The 24,146-nt window shown below is 39.4% G+C and overlaps 1 protein-coding gene across 5 annotated transcripts in view; it reads left to right on the top strand.

Annotated features, from left to right (window-relative positions):
• Window positions 1–24,146, top strand: part of tou (bromodomain adjacent to zinc finger domain 2B toutatis) — a 49,285-nt gene that overhangs the window by 13,222 nt on the left and 11,917 nt on the right. For 4 of the 5 annotated variants that reach the window (XR_015270435.1, XM_086827333.1, XM_086827334.1 and 1 more), the window contains exons 2-7: window positions 20,185–20,384; window positions 20,446–20,694; window positions 21,155–21,636; window positions 21,709–22,358; window positions 22,423–23,743; window positions 23,805–24,080. Coding sequence is in view for 4 of the 5 variants with exons in the window: in XM_086827333.1 (XP_086683459.1) it covers window positions 20,252–20,384; window positions 20,446–20,694; window positions 21,155–21,636; window positions 21,709–22,358; window positions 22,423–23,743; window positions 23,805–24,080 (3,111 nt within the window). In the remaining variant the exon portion in view is untranslated. The remainder of the gene's footprint in view (window positions 1–20,184; window positions 20,385–20,445; window positions 20,695–21,154; window positions 21,637–21,708; window positions 22,359–22,422; window positions 23,744–23,804; window positions 24,081–24,146) is intronic. The other variant, XM_086827336.1, reaches the window with a different exon arrangement.

The raw sequence follows: 24,146 nt of genomic DNA, 5'->3' as shown, positions 1-24,146 counted from the left end.
CCCCTGACAACGACACCTTCACCTGACTGCCACCCTCTGCTGCCCCACCCGCTCTCCCCCCACCACATTATCCTGCCCCCACTTGCATCCCCTATCCCTCGTTATCAAACCCATCGCTGATGTGCCCCCGCCCGCCCGCTCCTTTTCTGTGGGCACGTTCGTTAAATGTTGAATAAATTTTCTCAAGTACAGTGGGTGCTCTACGGCATATACAGTGGGGTTGGGTGATAATTTGTTATGATATTAATTTTTTTAAATATTTGATTTGAAGTTTTTTGAATTTAAGATACTTTTTATTTTGTACTTCTTTACAATAAAATTAATGTTTATAATATAGGTAAAAATAAATATAATTTTTTTCATCATTTAAATGCCTCCGTATAAAACAAAAATATGTTAAGAGTACTATTAATTTGTCAAGGTTTTACATTTCTAATATTTTCCCCGCTTAATATGGTTTACTTTCCACGAGGCCTTACTGTAGTCGGCAGTCGTCGTTCCCCCCCTTATGCTCTCTATCCGAGAGAGACTCTCGCTTGGCTCTCAACTCACTCTCCTTTTTGGCTCCCACTGCCTCTCCCAATCAGCAGCAGCAACAACAAGAACAACTACAGCCGCAGTCACACACAGTGAGTCGCTGCTTACGCCTCAGTCGCAGCGCTGTTGCCGCTCTGCCAGCGACGCTGAATGTTGATGTTGAATGTTGACGGTGTGTCGTTAGTTTGGTTCGGTAACTCGTCGCGTTTAAAACAACAATCCTAAAAAGAAGCCCAAAAGCAATAAGCAATTGCGTGAAATATAAAAGTGCGAGAGCCAAAAGAATTGGAAAAGTGCGAAGGTGTCGAAGTGTGTGAAGCATAAATGCCAAAATTGATGTATCAATATTTGCGGATGCAAAGAATGTAAATAATAAAGTAAGCGAAAAAAGTAAATCAGCAAAGAATAAAATAAAAAGGAAGTGCGACAGATACAGATACAGATACAGATAGTCAGATACAAAGGCCAAAAAAAACGGAATTCGTTTGGGCCAAGTTCTCCTTCTGTTTCTTCTTCTTCTATAAACGCAGCCAAGCGAATCAGTGTGTGTGTGTGTGAGCGCGCATTTTCTTTTGTCCATTCTTGCCACCTTATTCTCCACGCTGCTGCTGTCTTCTTTTTCTCCTTCGTCTTGCTTCCTTCCTTCCTTCTGGAACAAAAAATAAAAAAAAGGAGACACGAAAAAGGATTACGAGACGAAGAAAAAAGGGCAGCAGCTTGTTGGATTATTTATTTATTTCGCTCAACAATTTATCAAATTTATCAAAGGAAACGAACGGAAGAAATGTCACTGTGTTTGTGTTGAATATTAAGTGTATTTCATTACAAAAGCTAAACAAAAATCACAATCTAATCGATAAATAAGACGTGCTAACAAAAAACAGTGTCCAAATGGATGTTATTATGTTTTAAAATAAGTTTACAAGTTCCTGAACTAACTTTAAATTGGATAAAATCGTTTTTAGAAGCTTAAAAATAATCAAAGCAAGTATCTTTAGGATTAAGTAAAGCTATAAACATGGATATTATGGATTATTTGTGGGAAACAATGTTTAATATATTTAATTTACCTGATTTGAGGGTGTTTTTATGGGAATAATTAATTTATAAATAGCTATTTAATTAAATTAGTGTAAATAATTAAAAACAGACTCATATTTTCTTATTTTCTAACCAAATATTCCAAGAATAACTAATATTGTTCGAAAAACAAATGAAATATGTGCTTTCCATTAACTGCATTTGTTCCATATTTGTTATATGGTCAATACAAAGCGTGAACTTATTAATAAACCTTTAATTCGTCGATAAATACTAGCAATACTGACAATAAACGATAAGAACGAAAAAATAAGATAAAGTAAAGTAAAGACGGGGGGTTTTTTTTTTAGCACAAGCGTCTCATTTGAGGATTTCTCACGTTATAAATAAGATTTATTATTGCCACAATTGTGTGCAGTCCGGCATTTCAGCTTAGCTTTTGTTGTTGGATTTTTATGTATCAATAATTACACAGAGCGAGCAGTGCGGCGACACAAGAGAGAGAGAGGGAGAAGAAGAGCAGTGGGGGAAACGATGGAAATGATGGTGGAATGAGAAGGAGCGAGATGTCGACTGGAGAGAGAGAGATGGGGGCCCCGTAACGTAACGGCCAGTCACAGCAAAAAGCAATAACACCAACAACACCAACAACAACAACAACACCAACAACAACAACAACACCAACAACAACAACAACACCAACAACAACGAACGGCGAAACATTGGAGACATGTTTTGTGCGGCGGCGCTCATTTATTTTATGTCTCGGCTTTTGGGCCTTTGTTGTTTTTGTTTTTGCGCTACTTTGGCGCTGCCTATCCAAGCTCCCCCTTGTCCTCGCGCCCCCCCCTCAGACCACATACGGTTGTGTGTGTGTGAGTGTGTGTGTGTGTGCATGACTCGTCGCGTTACTTTGTTCTTGTTTTTACTTTATTTTTTTTCTCTCCCTCTCTGTTTCTGTTTCATTTTCTGCCGACTCAACTTAACTCGGAATTGGAATCGAAATCAGAAAAGAAACAAAAAAAAAACTAAACTAAACTCGAGTTGACGAACCGACTTGAACCGCGTGAAATTGAGAACTTAACGGATTAATAAAAAACAAGCCAAAAACATAAACGTTCTCGTATTTCAAAAGCAAACAAACAAATGGAAATGTTTTCTCAATACGCATACTAAAAATAACAATAATTGCATAATAAAACAAGAAGGGAAATTAAATACGGGAGTTCGAAATTTATAAACTCTTTGTTTGAAATTGATTTATGGGATAGAATCAGAAATCAATCATAACTAAGATTAAAATATTCGATATTATAGTAAGAGTATTTTTTTTTTCTTCAAATTAAAGTTTAAAAATCTCATAACTAAGCCAAACATAAATTAATTTTAATTCGGAAAGCTTTCTTATGTTCGTTTTAATTAGGTAAATAAATCTGCATACTCAATTTACAATTACAAAAAATTCAAATTTTGTATAAATTTTTGACAATTTTAATGATGTAACCCCTTTAAAAATTTTGAAAAAAAATTGTAAATTGTTAAAACAACTTAAGAATTTAAAGGAAATTTAAATAAGTGGGAGATAGTAGGGTAAACCATTTAACTTTATTACAATTTAAGTGAAATTATATTTATTAAACGATATGATTCTTAAATAATTTCAAATATGCCAAGTTTCACTGTGATATCAACCCGAAAAGTATAAAGAATACATTGCGTGGGCTCCACTTCATCACGAATTAATGATTAAATGAGTGAATGGGTTGAGTACATTTCTGATATGTCTGGGAAATCCGTTTGTTATGTGAAATGGAAATGAAAATGTAAATGAAAGTGGATGAGAAGGGTAAGCTGGGGAAATATCTTTCGGATCATCGCGTCATATTAATGCTTAACCCTTTGGTGGCGAAACCAATTAAGCTTCAGGTCTTTGCGGCTTGACCGCGCATTTGAGCCAAAGTCTTTGTCTCAGTATCTCTTTCTCTATCTCTCTTTGTGTCTCCCTCTCTGTCTCTCTTGGCAATTGTTCGAATGGAATTTGTATGTACATATTTCCCGCGGCGCATTTGTTGTTGCTTTTGGCCAAGTTAAATCGAGGCCTGCTTCTGCCACTGGGCTCTGTCGACGTCGCTGCCTGGTTCGGGCCTCCAGTTATTGTTGTAGTTGTTGGTGTTATTATATATCTTGTTGTTTTAGCTCGCGGCCATTCCTCTCCACTGTCCATCTGTCTGTCCGTTTGTCCGTCCATCCGTCCGTCCGGCTGTCCATCCAATTCCCCGTTCGCTTCTAAAATACAATTTTGCGCTGGTTTTGGCCGTGTTTTTATTTCAGTTTTTTGGGGAAATACCCTTTCTTAACGGATGGTGTTGCAATTTATAGTTATATTAAATATTTAGACTATATAGATTTTCGAGGACAATTTAATTGGCTCTGTTAGAGCTTAAAATTTGTTGTGTCTTAAAGGTTAGGGCTTGCAAATCATGAAATACTAGTAATAAATGGTTAAAATTTGGTATGTGTGATTTTTATATGAATTTATTATGTTCTTGTGAGTTTTAGGGAAATCGTGTGAAGTTTAACTGTTTTTAGTTATCAATAGTCTTAGTTAATTAATTGTTTGAAATATGGTATATTGTCTGCTATTAAGACTTTAACGATTTATTATGATTTTTAAGAATATCAGAAGAGGTTTATGCGTTTTTTAATTGATAAATATTATGTGTTATATATTAAGATTATGTATGAAACTTGGTATATGATATATTATAATGATTTTATAAAGATTTAGTGAGGGGAGATTTAGGGGTTTTTAAAAACCAATTTCCCAAGAGTATCGGCACAGTGGCTATGACCTTTATGTTATGCTCCTTTTTCTTTTTTTTGCTGTTTGCGGATTTGTGATTTCGATATTTAGTTGGATTTCTGTGTGTCGCCCCTTCCTCCCCCTTGGCCTCCTCCTCCTCCTCCTCCCCCCTCGTGTGCTGGCTTGGCTGTGCCCCCGTTTCAACCCGCTTTCGGACCCGCTTGTCCATCTGTCAAGTTTTGTTTCGTCTGTTGTTTTCGCTTCACTGTTCGCTCTTCGCTCCTCGCTGATTGCTCAGTTCCCCATCCTCCATCCTCCTCCTCCTCCTCCTCCTCCATCCTCAGTGGTTCCTGCCCCTCCCCCGCTTTGGCACACTCCCCCTTTTTTTTTTGCGGCTCTCGTGTTCGTTTGCTCGACTCGTTTTCATTTGTTTGTTGGGTGTACGCCGCCGTCGTCTCTTCTGCAGCGTGTTTCTTTTCATATTATTTAATTTATTTCGTTGGTTTTTATTGTGGCCATGGTTGTAGTTGTTGTTCCCTGCCTTTGCGGGTTCATCTGTGTATCTGTATCTACAATTCGTCATGTCGGTCGCTGGGCTTGTACCTTTTTTTTGTTCTCAGTTCTCTCTCTCTCTCTCTCTCTCTTTCTTTCTCTGTTCCTCATCATCAACGGCGGTCATCATCCCTTCAACGAATTTCTGAGGCATTTCATTTGGGTGATGAATTCGTTTTCTTGTTTAATTTTAGTCATTTGCCAAGCGGCAGCACCCTCCCCTCACCACTCGGACACACACACAGATACAGGAAACACACAAACACACACACACACACACACACACACACACACACATGTGGCAATGAGTGCCCTTTGAGAAATGCATCTGCTCTTTGATCGCTTTGAATTTACAATTTTCTTGGATGCACTTTTTATTTTGTAGTTTCCCATTTGGCTATGCAGTGTTAGAAAAAAGGGAAATTTTGTAGGAAAATTTAATTATACAAATAAATTAATGAATTTTAGATACAAATTACATTTCCTCTGAGATTTTTAGAGCAAAAAAGCATCTAAATCCTTAAAGATATACAAGATACCTTCACCTCTACAAATATGAATTAAAACCTTTTATAAGAATCTTATATACAATATTTATAGTAAATAACTTCAGTCCTGTCATTAATAATTGTATCTATGCATTTGTATATCTATCTTTAATATACCTAGTTATATATTTCATATTAAAACAATATTTTAAAAGCTTTCAAGAGCAAATTAATGTGTAAAATCATCATTAAGCTTCACAAGATACAAATTATACTAAAATGTGCCCCATTTAAATCGCATTTCTCACCATGTATCTGTGTGTCTCTTATGTCAAAGTGGTCAGTGAATGCTTTGCTTTTTAATCACTAGAATAACGAGAGGGTTGTGTGTGCACACCACACACACAAACACATAAATATATATCCACAGAAACCTAGAGTACATTTGTATAAAGCAATTAATGGATTTGCAAAGCTGATTTCCAGACAGCAAAAGGGTTTAATATTTTGTTAACGAGAAAAACTGTGATGCCAAAGCACTTGCTCTGATGCTATTACGATAAAAATCCCAGGCTAAAATCGCATGGAAATCGGTTAATTAAATTACAAATGTTTTCTACATTTCCCAAGAGAGAGAGAAAGGTAAGAGAGCCCTAGGAAAAAAATACAAACAAAAAAAACCAAAAGCAAAGCGATAACAACGACAGGCAGCACTTGGCCTGGCCAGTGAACGATAATTTACGGTTAGGTTAGGTTCACGCTGATGGGTTTTTGTTGTTGTTGTTGTTGTTGCTTTGGTTGCTTTGCTATCTGATTAATTGCATCGCTACACACAAAGTACAGTGGAACCTGTGAAGCGTGAATATCTAGATTGGTTTTAGATTGGTTTTTATACCCTTGCAGGGTATTATAAATTCAGTCAGAAGCTTGTAATGCAGTAAAGGAGTCATTTCCGACCCCATAAATCATATATATTATTGATCAGCATTTAAAGGCGAGTCGATTTAGCTATATTTTAGGGGAAAACATTTTTTTGACTTTTTTTTTAAATAAAATAAAAGGGGTTACATCGTTAAAATGTTCAAAAATTGATAAAAATTTTATTTTTTTAAAAAAGACTGCAGATTTAATAACTTAATTAAAACTAGCATAGGGCAGCTTTCCGAATTAAAATTAAGGCATTTTTGGCTTAGTTATGAGTTTTTATTTAACATTCATTTGTCAATAAAAATCTCATATAAAAATTTAAATATTGATTCAAAGAATATTTTATATATTATAAATAAATGATATATTTAAGGATATATATAAGGATAAACTGATTCATCTTTGTTTGGGATTTATTAACGATTATATGACATAACTAAGTAAATAGTACTCAAAAGTCTTGCTATAAAATCCAAAACATAGTCTTGCAGTGTTTAAAAAATACTTATTATATTTTTACAGCTAGAAAGATGGGTAAATATTTATTTTATAAAGGGTACTGAGAAATAAAGGACCATTTTATTGAAGCTCCACTGTGGCTAAGTACATAGACGAAGGCAGACGCCGCTGACGAGTTCTTTTCGATTTAAGGCGAGTTTCGTTTGTTTTTTTTTTTTTTAGCCCGGATTTGTTGAAGCGCAGCAGTGCCCCAGACTATGCACCTCTCTTTCTCTGCTATCTCTCTCACTTGCTCCTCCAACGCACCAACTGACTGACTGACTGTCAATTGTTTTCTTGGCCTCTTTGGCCCCCACTGCCCCCGCCCCCCACCTTCGTCTCGCTCGGCCAACTGATTCAATTGAAAAATGTTGACTCTTTTTTTTCCTTTCTTTATTTCATTCTGTTATTTTTTGCTCAGACTTTGTCGTTCATTAGCTTTCTTGCTACAGAAAAAAAAAAAAAAAAAACACCCCCCCAGCCCCCGGTTTTTTCTTTTTTAAAATGTTTTCGAAAAGTGCTAAGTGACTTTCGGGCAGAGCAGCTGCGCGGCGAGAAGTTGACCAAAAAAAAATAAAAATGCCAACGCCATTGTTTATATAAAGAGTGACTCACACATCGTGTCGCTCTCAATCCGCCCATCCATTCATCCATCTTTCCATCCATCTATCCATTTATCCAATGAAAACAGAAAAAAAAAAGAAGGAAAACTCATAGAAAACACATAATTGTTGTTATTGTTACCCGCCACCTCTTCTCTGTTTAATTTCAAGCGAAAAAGTGTGGAAAATTGAGATTGAAATTGTAGGAAAATAACGAAATTATAATTGTGCATATATATTTGTTTTCTTGTGAATTTTCCTTTTAAGAGAGAGAGACAACCGACCCATAAATTTCAATAATCATTTCAAATTCATTTCCTTGCCGTCAACAAACAGAAAAACATTCACTTGGCCAAAAAGAGGCAAATCGAAATCAAGAGAGATGAAATCATTAAAATCACAAAAGAAATACACACAGAAAATCATTAATTTATTTCCTCGATAAAGAGTGTGTGTGAGAAAAAATAAAAATAAAGATTAAAGGCAAGCAGAAATGAAAGCAAAAGCGCAAAGGCGGCGACAAAACTGAATATTTGAATATTAATGAATATGATTGAAAAATCAAAATCAGTTAGAAATGGAATAGGATAAACTAGAGCAAATATTGAACTGGGAGTTAAGAACTTTTGAAAAGAATTAGTACACAGAATAGGAGAAAGAATGATTATTATCATGATCATTATTTGTTGTTGTTAACTCAAATTGCCTTAACTAGATCTTAAGACTATAAATGTATAAATATATAATTTAATTTACTTTGATTTGTTTCTTAGTTACTATGTTTAAAGTCCTGTCGCATTGCATTCATAAAATGTATCTACAAAATGTCCATCTGTTAATTTAACAAAGTATCTATAGTTGCTGCGCTCTCTCCCTCTCTCTCTCTCACTCTTTATCCTTTACCACTTTCTCCTCCCCCGCTCGTTTTTGCCTTTTGTTGGGATAATCTGATTTAAGCATTAATTAAATTGTGTGTGTGGACAAACTCATGCGTGTGTGCGCGTGTGTGCGTATCTTTGTGCGAAACGAAGTGCACGGATACAGATACAGATACAAGTACGCTAATACCAACACAAATACAAATACAAATACAAATAGAAATGCGACTGTGCGCTGTCCATATTAGATTACGTGCAACAAGCTCTTTAATTGTATTTTGCCGTCTAATGAAATCACCGCAACGCCGCGTCGAGCAACATTTAAAAGCTTTGCCTCTGCCTCCGCTGCTGCGTACAGTTGTGCAACGCCCGGCGATTGGCGATTTCATGGATAGATATGTAATCGCTGGAGTTTTTCACAGATGAACAGCGGGAGGGTGTGGAGAGGGGGGTGAGGGGAATGGCAAAAACCACATGGTGTAGTTATCGAGATATTTTTTGGTAAACGCAGCCACGCTCGCTGACGGTGCCAAGTGTCTGTGGGAAATAACGTTTGACGAAATTCATCGGAAATATTTGTGGATATATGTTATATATATGTATGTATGTATTCTGGGGTGGTTTTATGTTATTCGCTGGGAAATAACATACATACATACATATGTACATATATATCCTGGGGGAGTTAAGCCTTCAGGGTATTTAATTCCCTATGTGACATCTAACATCATTTAATTACAACTGAAAGTACAGCAGTTGTTGTTGTGTCGTTGGTGGGTTTTCCATTTCAATCATATCAAGTTTTGTGGGATTTAATTTGAAAAACTAACTGACTTTTTAAAATAATTAACATGAAATAAATAATAAATAACAAATTTCTAAAGGTATTTAAGAGTCATTTGAAGAAAGGGAATCATAATATGCAGCCTTATTATATTAATTACTTGCTATATTAATTTTTATATACTCTTTCGAGATAATTTTAGTCAAACGAATTGAAGGAGTCGTTTCCTACCCTATAAAACATATATATTCTTGATCAGCGTCAACAGCCGCGTCGATCTAGCCATGTCCAGTCGAATAAAATTTGTTGTATATTTTTTGTAAGGGTTACCATCATTAAAATTTTTAAAATTTCAAGAAAAATATCAAATTTCTAGATTTTAAATCTTAAATGCAGATTTGTTAATCTAATAAAAACTAACATAGGAATGCTATCCGATTGAAAATTAATGCATTTTTGACTGAGGTATGAACTATTTTCACTGCATAGTTACCAAAATAACCTTCTGTTTTTGTTAAATTTAAAATAAACCTAAACTTTACTTAGACCTACGTTCTCTCGAGTTCAAAAATAGTAATTTACAGTTGATTTATGAGCCATTTTTGGGGCTTTACACTTAGTAGTTGGCAGTAACTGGTTACCAGAGGTGTAACAGTAATGTCACAGGGTTAAGTTTTAAGACGAGTCCTTGCAGGAGTGAGCATGTCACTGCGGGATGTCAGTTGGCTATTGTTTGCCTTGATTAAGAGAAGGAGGAGGAGAAGAAGGAGGAGGAAATGTGGAAGAGAAGAGGATGTAAGCCAGGTAGGGAAAGGTGGAAGCAGCAAGGTGGCTGGGATAAATTGGCAACTGCACATGGTCAACTGCACATGACTGGAAATTGCATCACGTTATCATCATTTTGCGAATGCCAAGAGGGAGAGGGATAGGGGGAGGGGGGAGAGTACGAGGAGGAAGAGGAACCAAAAGAGGAGTATGGGCCAAAAGGAGGAGTAAAGGATTGCAGCCACAGAATGCGCCCACCGAGCGAAAGAGAGAGAACGAGAGTATGAGAAAGGGAGAGAGTTCACTGGGTTTGTCTACTTTTGCTCTGTTCCTGTTCCGTTCTGTTCTGTTCTGCTCTTTCGCCTTGCTCCTGCGTTGCCTCCTTGAAATGATTGTTGTTGTTGTTGTTGTTGTTGTTGGCTTTGTTGCAAATACATCAATGTTGTTGGTAGAGCTCCCTTGCGTTCTCCAATCCTCCTTTGCTGCATTTGCTGCCTGCCTGCACCTCTCACTCACTCACTCACTCGCACAGTCAGCTCCAGCTAGTTCGCCCTCTCACTCTAATTTATGGGTCGTGCGCGCTCTCTCACTCTCTCTTTCCCGCTCCCTGGAGCACTTGGAGCACTTGGAGCCCTTGTCCCTTGTCCAATGTGCCACCTCTCTAGCTCAATCCGCTCCATCCAGCTCTTCCTCTGTTCCAACCGCATCCCACATCCCATATCCCGTTTCCCGTGTCCCGTGTCCCATGTCCCATGCATTCCTCGCACACACGCTCCTGCAATCCTGCAGTTTACAATAACAAAAACAACAAGAGGGGATACACCGTTACATAAATACACCACCTACAGTGGTAACTGGGCTAAAGGAGAAGCAGAGGGAAAACATACGAAATTATATACAGGGATTACATTTTAATTGTATTACATTTTAATACTCTAAAAACCTTAATTGACAACTTAAGTTAAAAATATCTTAAACCTAGTACTCCCTATGTAATCAGTGTTATGTAAATGAAGTTTATTAATTATTATTTAATTATCCCTTTGACATTAGACAACCCCTTAAAATAAATTTATATTAATCTTAGTAGTTGCAGTACTAGTTCCTCCCTATGTAATTAGTGTAATGTAAATGAAGTTCATTAAGGAATTTATATTTAAATAGCAAAAATGTAATATATTTCTTTATCCCTTTGGCATTATCTCACATTTTGTGTGCTTGTTCCTTAAGGCAAGTCTCCACTGTAAGCAACTAACTGGAATTGCGGTGGTTCTTTGGTTCTTCCCCTTGTTGTTGTTGTTGTTGCTATTCCTAGACTCGCTGCATAAAATTCATTTGTTTGCACCCATTGCTTTAGTTGTTGTTGTTGTTGTCATTACTAGTTCTGGTCGCTGCTTCTGTCGCTGTCACTGCGTTCGGCATTCGACGTCTGCGCCGGCAGAGGTTGCGACTGCGGGTGCGACTTCAGCATCGTTGTAGTTGCTCCTCCCTCCCCTCCCACCTTGCGTTGCCATTTTCAATTTTAGTTTTGCTGTTCTGCTGATTCCGCCTTCTGCCTTTACCTTCTTTTCCTCCCAGTCTCGTTTGCTCGCTCTCTCTCTCTCTCTCTCTCTGTCTTTCCCCGCTTTTTGCAATTCTCATTCGGTTCGGTTTTACGGCTGCCACTTCACTTCGGCCCGCCCACTGCCCATCGCCCATCGCCCATTGCCGCCCACGCCAAGTTGTGTGTCCTTGCACGCTCGTTTCCTGTTCGTTTTGTGCGACAAGCCACGATTTCTCTTTGCTCTCCTCGTCCTTTGCCCTCCCACCCCTTTTGACCCCTACCTCCTCGTTCGTTACACGCCCCGTTTCGGTTCAGAGTTTACATTTTATGTGTGTCCCTTTTTTTTGTGCACAATTTTCTCGCCCAACAACACTTTCCATCTTCCACCCACCCACCAAAAATCAGGAAATATACCCCCCTTTGGAAAATGTTCTACCCGAAAAAGGACTGGTGGTCGGCGGCGGCTATATATCCTTCACGATAATATATTCCAACTAGAGAGGAGCAACAGCAACAACATAAGCGTGTTCCTTTCATTTCGAGTGGATTTTCCTTTGTATTTCAAATATTATTTACAACTTTAACACACTCGAGAGACAGGGAGAGAGAGAGGGGGAGAGAGAAAAAGAAAATTCTGGAAAGTTTTCCTGCAAAAACGAAGGCTTATTTTGCCAACAGCAATCACGGGGGTGTTATTTGTACAAGTTATAAGAGTTTATGGAGGAAAATATCTTACACTTTTCGAAAGGAATTCCTTGTTTAATTATAGTACAATTTGAAAATATCATTCTTTGAATAAATATTTATTGTATTTTTTTAAATGACTATTTCTTCAACAAATCAAAGTTTAAAAAACGCATAACTTGGTCAAAATATGATTAATTTTCATTCGGAAAGCTTTCCTATGTTAGTTTTTATTAGGCTAACAAATCTGCATACTCAATTCAAAATGTTAAAAAACTCAAACTTTTTTCATGTTTTAAAAATTTTAAAATCCTGAAAATTGTTGAAAAAATCAGTAAAATTTTTTTTCTGCCTGGGGTGGCTAGATCGACTTGGCTGTTGATGCTGATCAAGAATATATATGATTTATCGGGTCGGAAATGACTCCTTCCTGCGCTACAAGGATTTTACTGGAAATATATTACCCTGCAAAAGTATAATGAATTTGATACTTTTTCTTTATTAGTAATAATTTATAAAATTTCTTAGTTTCATATTGTCATTAATTTATATGAGATACATACTAAATTTAAACTCATTTGTCATCTATAAACCACTATTTCGAGAGCTTGTTATGACTTATTTAGTTAAGTATCTAAAGGGTACATGCTATAATTTAAATATAATTATCTTCTTACCACACCCTCAACTTATCTTATCTAATCAAGTTATTCTAGCAAAATGTAGTCATTTGAATCTGAATTAATTATATGATAGATTCTATAAGCTTAAGATAATTAAATATCACAGTCATATTCTAATTATTTAACAAGCTCATAGTTTAAAGCATTTACTTTTAATAGCAATGCTATAATTTGAAATAATGAGTAAGGGGTTTTTTAACCCACTCTAAATGAAACAATTATGTATATATTAATGAATGAATTTCCCAGATACTATCTTTGGTTCTTCCACCAATAATTTGGGCTTTTACCTAACAAATTTAACTTAAATTTTAAAAGCAAGACTTGCATTTCTTCTCTTTCTTTTTGTTCTTCTTCTATGATGTGTGGAATTCTTTATGTGCATCAAGTTAGCAGGGCAACTTTGGAAAATCAAATTTTTGACTATACCATAATTTGCCGTTAATTATTCGTTAATTATTCGTGAAAGAAAAAAATTTGCCGTTCAATTTTTTAACTTAATTTTTTAATGTCCTGCTAAGTTGATATCAAGTTAGCAGGGCAACTTCTGAAAACTTTAATATTTCCAAAAACTTTTTTACTCAGAATTTGCCGTTAATTATTCGTTAATTATTCGTGAAAGAATCAAATTTGTCGCTCAATTTTTTATACATTTTTTTTTTAATTTTTTAAAAACTCAAAGTTGTCCTGCTAAGTTGATATCAAGTTAGCAGGACAACTCCTGAAATCCTTCACATTTCCAAAAACTTTTTACGCCAGAATTTGCCGTTAATTATTCGTTAATTATTCGTGAAAGAATCAAATTTGTCGCTCAATTTTTTATATTTTTTTTTATTTTTTAAAAACTCAAAGTTGCCCTGCTAAGTTGATATCAAGTTAGCAGGACAACTCCTGAAATCCTTCACATTTCCAAAAACTTTTTACGCCAGAATTTGCCGTTAATTATTCGTAAATTATTCGTGAAAGAATCAAATTTGTCGCTCAATTTTTTATATTTTTTTTTATTTTTTAAAAACTCTAAGTTGCCCTGCTAAGTTGATATCAAGTTAGCAGGACAACTCCTGAAATCCTTCACATTTCCAAAAACTTTTTACGCCAGAATTTGCCGTTCATTATTCGTTAATTATTCGTGAAAGAATCAAATTTGTCGCTCAATTTTTTATATATTTTTTTTTATTTTTTAAAAGTTCAAAGTTACCCTTCCATATGAAGTTAGCAGTGCCTCACCATGTACATCTACATGAAAGAAAGATGTACAATATGTGTAAAAATGTTATAGACGGGCGCCAGCAAGAATTCCAGAATTTTTTCACTGGCGTTCAGCGATCCGTGAAGATTTATAACAATTTTTTTTAGTTGGCGGCTAAACTTTTTAGTAAAAATATTAAGATTAAAAAATCTTGCTGACATAAATGGGAAATATACGTTTAAAAAAAGGATGGAGTAGATAGTAAATTCATTAAATCTTATGTGCAGATATTTATTTTTTTTTTATTGGCGTCGGTGTCAATGTTAGAGCGTGCAACGTTGTCGACGTCGGCGTCGGCGAAGCCGAATTTAAAAAAACACTACTGCCGCAAACATGTTGCAGACAGAGTGGCGGCCATACAATATAAGTCGTTGTTGCAGAATTGTGATCCCGAAACTTTATGATTTCTACCGCCTATCTGACGCCAAAATTTCAGTGGAATTGTTCTTACACAGTTTCACGCACCAATGATCGCAATCGAGAATCGTCTGGGAAGACTTCATGTGGCGCCTTTACGTCTATTATTTAGTAATATTTACATACATATATAGATCCCTGTATTCTAATATGCAGATATTCCCATCATATACATGGCGCCAGCAAGTCCTTGCCTCAGGTAGTCCAACAATTTGTATGGTCTGGCGTACGCAGGCAGAGGCGCCACATGAAGTCTTCCCAGACGATTCTCGATTGCGATCATTGGTGCGTGAAACTGTGTAAGAACAATTCCACTGAAATTTTGGCGTCAGATAGGCGGTAGAAATCATAAAGTTTCGGGATCACAATTCTGCAACAACGACTTATATTGTATGGCCGCCACTCTGTCTGCAACATGTTTGCGGCAGTAGTGTTTTTTTAAATTCGGCTTCGCCGACGCCGACGTCGACAACGTTGCACGCTCTAACATTGACACCGACGCCAATAAAAAAAAAATAAATATCTGCACATAAGATTTAATGAATTTACTATCTACTCCATCCTTTTTTTAAACGTATATTTCCCATTTATGTCAGCAAGATTTTTTAATCTTAATATTTTTACTAAAAAGTTTAGCCGCCAACTAAAAAAAATTGTTATAAATCTTCACGGATCGCTGAACGCCAGTGAAAAAATTCTGGAATTCTTGCTGGCGCCCGTCTATAACATTTTTACACATATTGTACATCTTTCTTTCATGTAGATGTACATGGTGAGGCACTGCTAACTTCATATGGAAGGGTAACTTTGAACTTTTAAAAAATAAAAAAAAATATATAAAAAATTGAGCGACAAATTTGATTCTTTCACGAATAATTAACGAATAATGAACGGCAAATTCTGAGTAAAAAAGTTTTTGGAAATATTAAAGTTTTCAGAAGTTGCCCTGCTAACTTGATATCAACTTAGCAGGACATTAAAAAATTAAGTTAAAAAATTGAACGGCAAATTTTTTTCTTTCACGAATAATTAACGAATAATTAACGGCAAATTATGGTATAGTCAAAAATTTGATTTTCCAAAGTTGCCCTGCTAACTTGATGCACATGAATTCTTTGGGTTTTGGAATTCTACAGATGGGACTCAATTCTGTCTTCAGAGTCTTTTGCCTGGGACTACTCTTCATTTTTTTATACTATTGAGGCTGCCCCTTTTTTTATGTTGGCGTCTCTAGCATTTTTTTCTCGTTTTCAGTTCACTCTTTTTTTTGCCTCTATTTTTTCCCTATTCACGTTTGACTTCTGGTTTGCGGTGGGGAAGAAAGAGATGTACAGATTGAGCAGAAGAGTGAGAGGTTATTGGACTCGAAAAGCAACAACTGCAGACATTATTTCCCTGCACCATCCAGCGTCCAGCGGCAATTACAGCCTGCTGCACAGTCGTCTGCGTCATCGTCTGGCGCGATCTTTAGTCTCGTTTCTGCTCTGCCCCTCCCCCCTCTCTACTTTATCACTCCCTGTTTTCTTCTGAGCACATCTGCAACGCCCTCGGATCGAGTGCAACAAGTTCCCTGTGCCCCCTTCCCTTGCATTTCCATCTCTACATGTTTTTTTGTTCTTCTTTTTTATTAATCAATTACAGCAGCGCCTGGATCCGAGTTTTTGGATTTTAAAGCTCGTAGCGATGCTGTAAAAATCGATTTAATAATTCTGTAGGCTTTTAGCCAGAATTCTTGACCAATTTTAGACATAAATAAATGTTGAGAAAGGATGCTGATGGAGCTTGCTGCCTGAGAACTTTTTAAGAAGTTTGCATCCATAAATCTTTAAATTTACATTCAAATTCCTTCACCTTGAATACATCACATCTCCTTTTTCACTTTAAGTGAGCTGTAAAATTCTCAGTTTCCCATTTCCGGCAGCATTTTCCGTCTGCCTTTAAAGCTTTTCTCTCTTTAAATACGTTTTCAATGCATTTTCCGGCCTGAATTTGTGAATTTTATTTATGCAACAGCATCATCACCAACGACACAGTCATGAAATATTCATAATCGTTTAATTTAATCAAATTGCCCAATAAACCGATTTACCAAAGAATTAAACTGAAGCATTTCCTCGGCTTTAAAATGGCAAATAAACCACAATTGCTAACCTGGCTAAAATGCAAAGCAAGGGAAAGTAAACCAGACAAGTGGGGATAAGAAATTGTAGATTATATTATTATTAAATATATCTTAATATCCTCCCATAAACTAATTTAGTTCATTCTTAATCCTAATGGCTTGGGAAATTTAAATATTATGAGACTTAAAGAAGGAAGGAAACTAATTTCGGAAAGCCGAAGTTGTTTTACCCTTGAATAAGAATAAGAAAGCTTAAAATATTTACATTCCTTGGATCGATATATATTATTTTTATATATGACATTTTTTTGTACAAATGAAGGTTTAAAAATCTCATAACTAAGCCAAAAATGCATTAATTTTAATTCGGAAAGCTTTCCAATGTTTATTTTTAGTAGGTTAACAAATCTGAATCCTCAGTTTAAAATTTATAAACTTAAAATGACTGAAATTATAGTAGCATTCTTTGAACAGATATATTTATCTATAATTTTATATGACAATTTTTTTCTACACATCAAAGAATAAAAATCTCATAACTAAGCCAAAAATGCATTAATTTTAATTCGGACTGCTTTCCTATGTTAGTTTTTAAGAGGTTAACAAATCTGCATACTCAGTTTAAAACCTAAAATTTTTGCCATTTTTCGGAAATTTTAATGATGTAACCCCTTATCATTTTTTAAAAAAATCAATAAAAATTGAAAAAATTTATTTTCTTTAAAATAAAACTAGATCGACTCGCCTTTAAATGCTGATCAAGAATATATATGATTTATGGGGTCGAAAAGGACTCCTTCACTGCATTACAAGCTTCTGACTGAAATTATAATACCCTGTAAGGGTATAAAAACTTCAATCGTATTTGTGTATTTTCGTTAAACAATTGATTAGCTTTTCGAACTTATTGACTTGGGCAAAAGGAAAGATAAAAAAACACAGTAAAATATATAAACTTATTGTTTTTAATAGCAAATCAAGCGAAACTGAGGCGCTATCTGCGTGTGTGTGTGTGTAGTAGGTGTGTGTAAGATACAATAACGTACCAAACACAAAAAAATAAAGTGAAACAGCTCAAAAACAAAAAAAAAAAGCAAAAGCAAACTCATGAGCAATGGACAGACAGTCGACCAATTGAGCTAGAAAGAGGAGATAATCAAGAGCAAACAACGAGAAAGGGGGGTGGGTAAGGGGGAGGGGTGGGGGTAGGGGTGAGGCGGCCGTCACCGGTGGAGTGACGCCAGCACAATATGAGAAGAATTTCACATTTGTTCGCCGCTGTCACTCACAAAATATTGATGGCCGACGGAGCGAGAACGAACGAGGCAAATCACACACAAATACAAACACACACACAGCAGAAAAGCAAAAAAAGAAACACAATAAAAAGAAACCAAAGAAAGAAAACAACAAGAAGAGCAACAAACGCACACACCTTCTCAATCGCCAGCGTCAAAGCTAGCAGCGCTGTCGCCCCCGCGACGTTGGCAGAGGCAGCGGTAGTGGCAGTGGCAGTGTCAAAGACAAATGCCCGAATCATATTGCTCGCTCGCTTCCACCCCCTTCTAGGACCTCTCTCTCCCTTCCACTTGTGCGGTCTGGTCCGAAGCCAGCAATGGCAAAGCCCAACTTGAGGAAGAACAAGACAAAGACCTAAAATTTTACAGTGCAACGTCTGTTTTGAGACGATTGTGTAATGTCTTAAAGGGTCACAACTAATTTAAATTGTAAAAACTCAATCATGGGGTAAAACTAAATTAATAACAAAGGAACTTTGTTAATTCTTTAGTTTTTCTTTCGTTGCCCTTAGTCAAACTCCACTGTAAACGCTAAGGCGCTGTGGCTATTTGTTTTATTTCTTGCTTGTTATAAATTGCAAACGCTCATTCGCAGACTCCCCCCACCCATTTTTTCCTTTTTGCCATCCCCCTGTCACCCCCTCTCCTGATAAGAGCGCACATCTGTCGCCTGCCGATGCGTGACAACAGAAGAAAAAAGAAAAAAGCACCGAGAGACGAGGAAAAGACAGAAAGAAAGGCAGCTGAAGGCGGAAAGAAGAGTGCGCAATTACAGTTATTAGCGAACAGAGAGTGGGCTCCACCTTAGCGGGCTAAACGTTGCCTCATTAAAGTGATTAATACAGCTAAAATAATCATATAACAACAGCAGCGAGTGAGGAAAGGAGTGCAATGCAAAAACTGGGCAATTATCAAACCACGGTGCGTAGCAACAACAAAAGCAACAAAAGAAAAATAGCCAAAGCGGCGACCATTCATCTGTCTGCTTGTCAAGCGCGCCTCTCTCGCGCTCTCTCTCTCTCTCTCTCCCACTCCCCCACTCCCCATCCCTGTCGCACTCATTTGCTCTGGCTGTTTCATTTCCACTTGTAACACGGTCCGTCGCTTGCGGTTCTCGCGCTCTTTGCCCTCACCGCTCATTCGCCGCGAAATCACAAACACAGACGGACGCTTAAATCGGCGCTTGTAAATATTTTTGTTAATTGTACATTTTAAATCGGGGAAAAATGCATTAGCCGTGTGTAAACAAAAAGTGCTGTCTGATGCTGCCCTCAGCGAAAGTAATAACAAAAAAACAAAGCCATTTAGCAAGCTGCTTAAAGCAGCAGACGGTTCGTCGCTTTAAACGCCATAAAGCTGTTCACAAAATTCATGAATGAACTTGTAAAAGTGCTTAAAACGCTCGTTTGGAGAGCACGAAAAGAAAAAACTGTGCAAAATGCTGTGAACGGAGTTCTTTTTCTTTTTTTTTCGCCTTGTGTATGCATTGCTTTTCGCAGTCGCCGCCGTCGTCGCAGCTGCAGTCTGCTTACCAGTGTGTGCGTGTGTGTGCCTTGGCTTTTCGTCAGCTTTGCTTGGTTTTCTCCAGTTTTCATATGAAATTACAAGGAAATTAAATAATTTGGTTCATAACTTGCAAAATGCAGGATTTCCTGTTTTATTGTTAACAAAATGCAATATTGTGCGTAAATTTGTATTCGCCGTTAAATTTGTTTGAACTGCGCGTTGAATTCGCCGCTCTGCCGCCGAGATGCAGGTGTAGTGGTGAGCTCGGCTCTCTTTTCGCTCTGGCACCGCCATTTGCCGCTCTCAGGCACACCAAGAGACTCAGAGCGAGAGAGAGAGAGAGAGAGATAGCTCGAGCGAGCGGCTTCTGCTTCCGTTTTGTGGCGTGTAGTTTTTTTAGTTTTGTTTTGCTTTTCATATTTCGGCCATTTCTGCTTTGTGCTCGAGTTTCGCCCAAGCGTTGCGGCATTGCCAACACAGAGAGCGGAGTAAAAGGAAGAACAGGAGTGAAAGAGAAGTGTCAAAACCGATTGATGAATTGTTTTTGTGTTGTGTTGGTTTTAATTCATTAATTAATTACAGTGGGGCTTGAATGAGTAGATAATCAATTAATTAATTAAAAATACTAAAGAAAGCTCACTTAGAAAAGTTGAAAATTCTTTATTTTAATTAATATATAATTTAGTTAAATTATTGAAATACAAATTAATACATAATAAACACAGTGAAACTTATAATATAATTATCTTCAATTTTATTTTATTTTTCTTGTTAATAATTTAGTTTTCTCTAACATTATTTTTGCAGACTCGCAAACGCATGTAACGCACACTCAACAACAGTTGGGGTTTGAAATTAAAGGGTACTTTTGAACATGAACAAAAATGCCGGCGATGGCAGCGGCAACGATGGCAAAAACTCCAACAAAAACTCGAATGCGGGCGGTGGCGCTGGAGCCGGGGGGCCACACGATCCCACTGGCCTCCTAGATGCAGCCTCTCTCTTTGGTAAGTTTTATACGTTTTATAATCCCCCAATATATACTAATTATAAACCATTTATTTGCAGCTTACTGGGGCCGTGATCCCACCGGAGCGGCAGCAGCTGCAGCGGCCTCCAATCCGCTGTTCAACTCACAGTTCAATGCCGCCGCCGCTGCAGGATTGGGTTTGCTACCAAATGCTGCAGGAGCTGCTGCCAACGATCGTTATTCGATGGCCGCTGCAGCAGCGGCGGCAGCGGGAGCACATCATCATCAGAACACCATGGCGGTGGCTGCTTCACAGGCGGCCAGTTTGGCCGGTTTGCATCCAGCAAGTGAGTAAAATGTCGGCACATTCCACCACCCAAAAAAAAAAAAGAACCATCGTGTGTGTGTTTAGTAGAGTTTTCAGCAGCAACAAATTAGCGCAGAGTGTTAAAGTCTCCGTCATTGCTAAATGCAAATTTTATCGCGAGTTCGATTCCCAGTTGGCCCAAATAAGTAGTTTGTTATCTTGAAAGTAATTTACTGTAATTTATATTTGATTTGGAGTTAAACAGCAAGTGTCCGGCTTACCATGCTAGGCATTTGAAGAAATTGCTCCTATAAAAGCGCTTTTAGTGGCTTGCCATTAGCTTTACACTGGCCAAAAAAGCTAAATCTTAAGCTGGGGCAGTGAAAAATGGTCAAGCATAGTATTTTTTGTATCAAGATTAAAGTAAAATACAGATTTTATAGGAAATATTTATTGAAATACACATGGCTAACGTTTTCTAATGATATTTTCCATTGCAGGTTGGTGGTCAATGGCTCAATTAGCTGCCCAGGATTACTTCAGCCGCCTGCAGGCCTCTGGACTCTCGCCCTTTCCCCATCCCGATCTGGCTGCAGCCTTTGGCCCAGCTGCCATGGGCATGGGCGGTGCAGGAGCCGGGGGTTCCAGTGGCAGCGGCGGTGGAGGCTCTGGAGTGCTAGGAGCGGGTGGTGCTGGCGGTGCTAGTGGTAATGGTGGCTCATCATCCGGTTCCTCGGGCAGCAAGTCGAACAAGTCGCGCAAGGAGAAGCGCGCAGCGCAGCAGCAACAGCAGCAGCAACAGAGCCTGGCCAACAGCTTGAATGCTGCAGCAGCGGCAGCAGCAGCAGCTGCGGCCAATAATCCAGCGGCTGCCCTGGCCAGCATGCATGGCTTTGGTGTGGTGCCGGGCACCAGCATGCCGCAGTCGGTGAGCACGGGCAGCGGTTCGATATCCACCAACAGCGGGCACGGCGGTTACAAGGTGGGTTTTGGGGTTACTTACCTTAAAAATGCTTAAAAATGTACTTAATTTCTATTCCCGTTCCCTTTTTAGAGCACGGCTAGCGCCTATGGCAAACCCTCGACCATGACGAGCAGCAGCAGCATGGGAAGTAATCCCGGCTCTGCCTACGATCCGGTGACTTTGCACAAGGAACTGCTGGCCATGCAGGCCGTGGCAGCCGCTGCCTCCTCTGGCTCGGGTTCGGGCAGTGGTTCTTCCTCCAAAAAATCCAGTGGCGGCGGCGGATCATCTTCGTCCTCCTCGCTGCATGGCCATGGCATGGGAATGGGCGGCAGCGGTGGCATCATGTCCAGCGGCGGCAAGGCTTCCACCAGTGTCAGTGCCAGCAATGCATCACTGGGCGGCATGCATCCCAGTTTATCCGGCAGCAATCCCCTGATGTCACCACACTCGGCCTCTTCCTCGTCGTCGGGCAAGGATCGGGACAAGAACAATCCATCGCTGAATGCCCTCAACTCGTTGTCACAGTTCGGAGCTCTGGGAATGACGCCCCAGCAGAGCATGCAGGCGGCAATGAATGCATTTGCGGCCAGTACTGGAGTGGCACCACCCTCGGCCACGATCACATCCTCGCCGCATTCCTCATCTTCCGCCTCGCAGCAGCAGCAGCAGCAGCAATTGGGTGGAAGTGGCTCGGGTTCTGGTGGCAAGGGATCCAGTGCTAAGGATTACATGATGGGGTACGTTAAGAAACATCTAAATCTTACTCTTTATTCTAATTTGTATATATTCCTTACCCATTAGCTCTGGCAGTGATCATCCCTCCTTGCTTGGAGTACGCCTGCCGCCAGATACGGAAATTATCAAGTATACGTCCTCCATCGTGGGACCCAAGATACCTGGTACTACATCGCGTGGTCGCAAAAAGACTATATCTGAAACAGAAACCACACAACAGAAACATCAACAACAACATCAACAACAACACCAACAACAAGCAGAACAACACTTACTCCAACAACAACAAGCACAAAAAGAGCTCGATAGCACCACAAATGCCATTTCCTCTTTGCTTGCATTTCCAGGTCTCAGTCCCGCCAAACGGGCTAGACTCGAAATGGAGTATGCAGCAATGGCTGCAGCCGCACAGCAACAGCACCAGCAGGCGCAGCAGGCACAGCAGCAACATCATCACCACCAGCAACAGCAACAACAGCAGCAGCAGCAGCAACACCAGCAAGCGCAGCAGCAGGCCCAGCTTCAGGGAATGCTTGGAGCAGCCGGAATCTCTGGTATGGCTGGACTTGCGGGATTACAAGGCGTCGGCGTGGGCAATCCCCTCGATCAGCTGAGCGTGAGCAAGGCCAGCTCTTCGACAACCACCAGTTCCAGTTCCAGTGCGGCAACAGGAAGCAATCTGCTCAACCAGAGCTCCTCCAGTGATCGCGTGGAGGTCATCAAACTGCCACCAACCATCACCTCGAATGGCGCGTACAATCTATCCAGCAAGGGCAAGGAGATCCATGACCTAACCACCACCGATCATGCGCCCACATCCGGCGGTGTGAATCTCAGCCTGAAGGCCAACAATGCCAATGCCACTGTGCCCCCAGCGGGAGCTGTGGGCTCTGCCTCGAATCCCATTACCATCGATGACTTTGATGCACCGCTCAATCTATCCATGAAGCCGTCGGATAAGAGTACCAACGCCTCATCCGGTGGCGCAGGCGGCGTCGGAGCTTCATCCTCCTCTTCCAGTGCAGCGCTGGCTAGCCTGGCCAGTGACTATCAGGCGGTGGCCAGTGGCGGTCAAGGCGGTAACAGTCTGCAGAGCTTGAGTTCCATAACAGCGGCATTGGGCGGCACAGCTGGCGGCATGCCAGGTGGCTCCATTTCGGGCAGCGGTGGCACGTCACCAGCTCCAGCAGGAGCTGGCACAGGATCAGGATCCGGTTCTGGCGGTGGCGGTTCATCCTCCTACAAGGAGGGACGCCCCAGAAATCTGGGACGTGGCGTATCCAAGCCCAAGAAGAACACGGTGGCCTCGCTGCTGGCTCAATCCCGAGCGGTGGGCCTCAAGCCCATGCTGGCCACGCAGCAGCTTCTGCAACAAGGAGCCGATATAGTAAGTTAATCCTGGAAAGAATCTTTAGAACTTTATTAATTTAATTTGTAATTTATTGCAGGAGAAAATCCGATTGGCTCTAAGCGAGGCGAATGCTCACATGGAAACCTCTACGGATTCGGAGAGTGTGGCTGCCGAAAGTGGCCTCTCCGAATCGGAATCGGAGGATGCCAATATCCTGAATGTGGCAGAGCTAAGGGTGCCCCTGGAACTAGGCTGGAAGCGTGAGACCGTGATTCGTGGATTGACCAAACAGGGACAAATCCGTGGCGAAGTTACCTACTATGCGCCGGGAGGCAGTACAGCGCCATTGAAGAGCATTGGACAGGTTTTTGCTGTGAGTTTGTAGGGCGAAAATGATTATTAGATACAAAACGAAACTCTTGGAACACCAGAACCCTTC

Source organism: Drosophila serrata, unplaced genomic scaffold, assembly GCF_035046125.1.
Source record: "Drosophila serrata isolate PLE 108 unplaced genomic scaffold, ASM3504612v1 contig_165, whole genome shotgun sequence".
In the NCBI taxonomy this organism is placed as follows: domain Eukaryota; kingdom Metazoa; phylum Arthropoda; class Insecta; order Diptera; family Drosophilidae; genus Drosophila; species Drosophila serrata.
The sequence above is the reverse complement of the archived record's forward strand: the minus strand, read 5'-3'. Positions and strand labels throughout refer to the sequence as shown.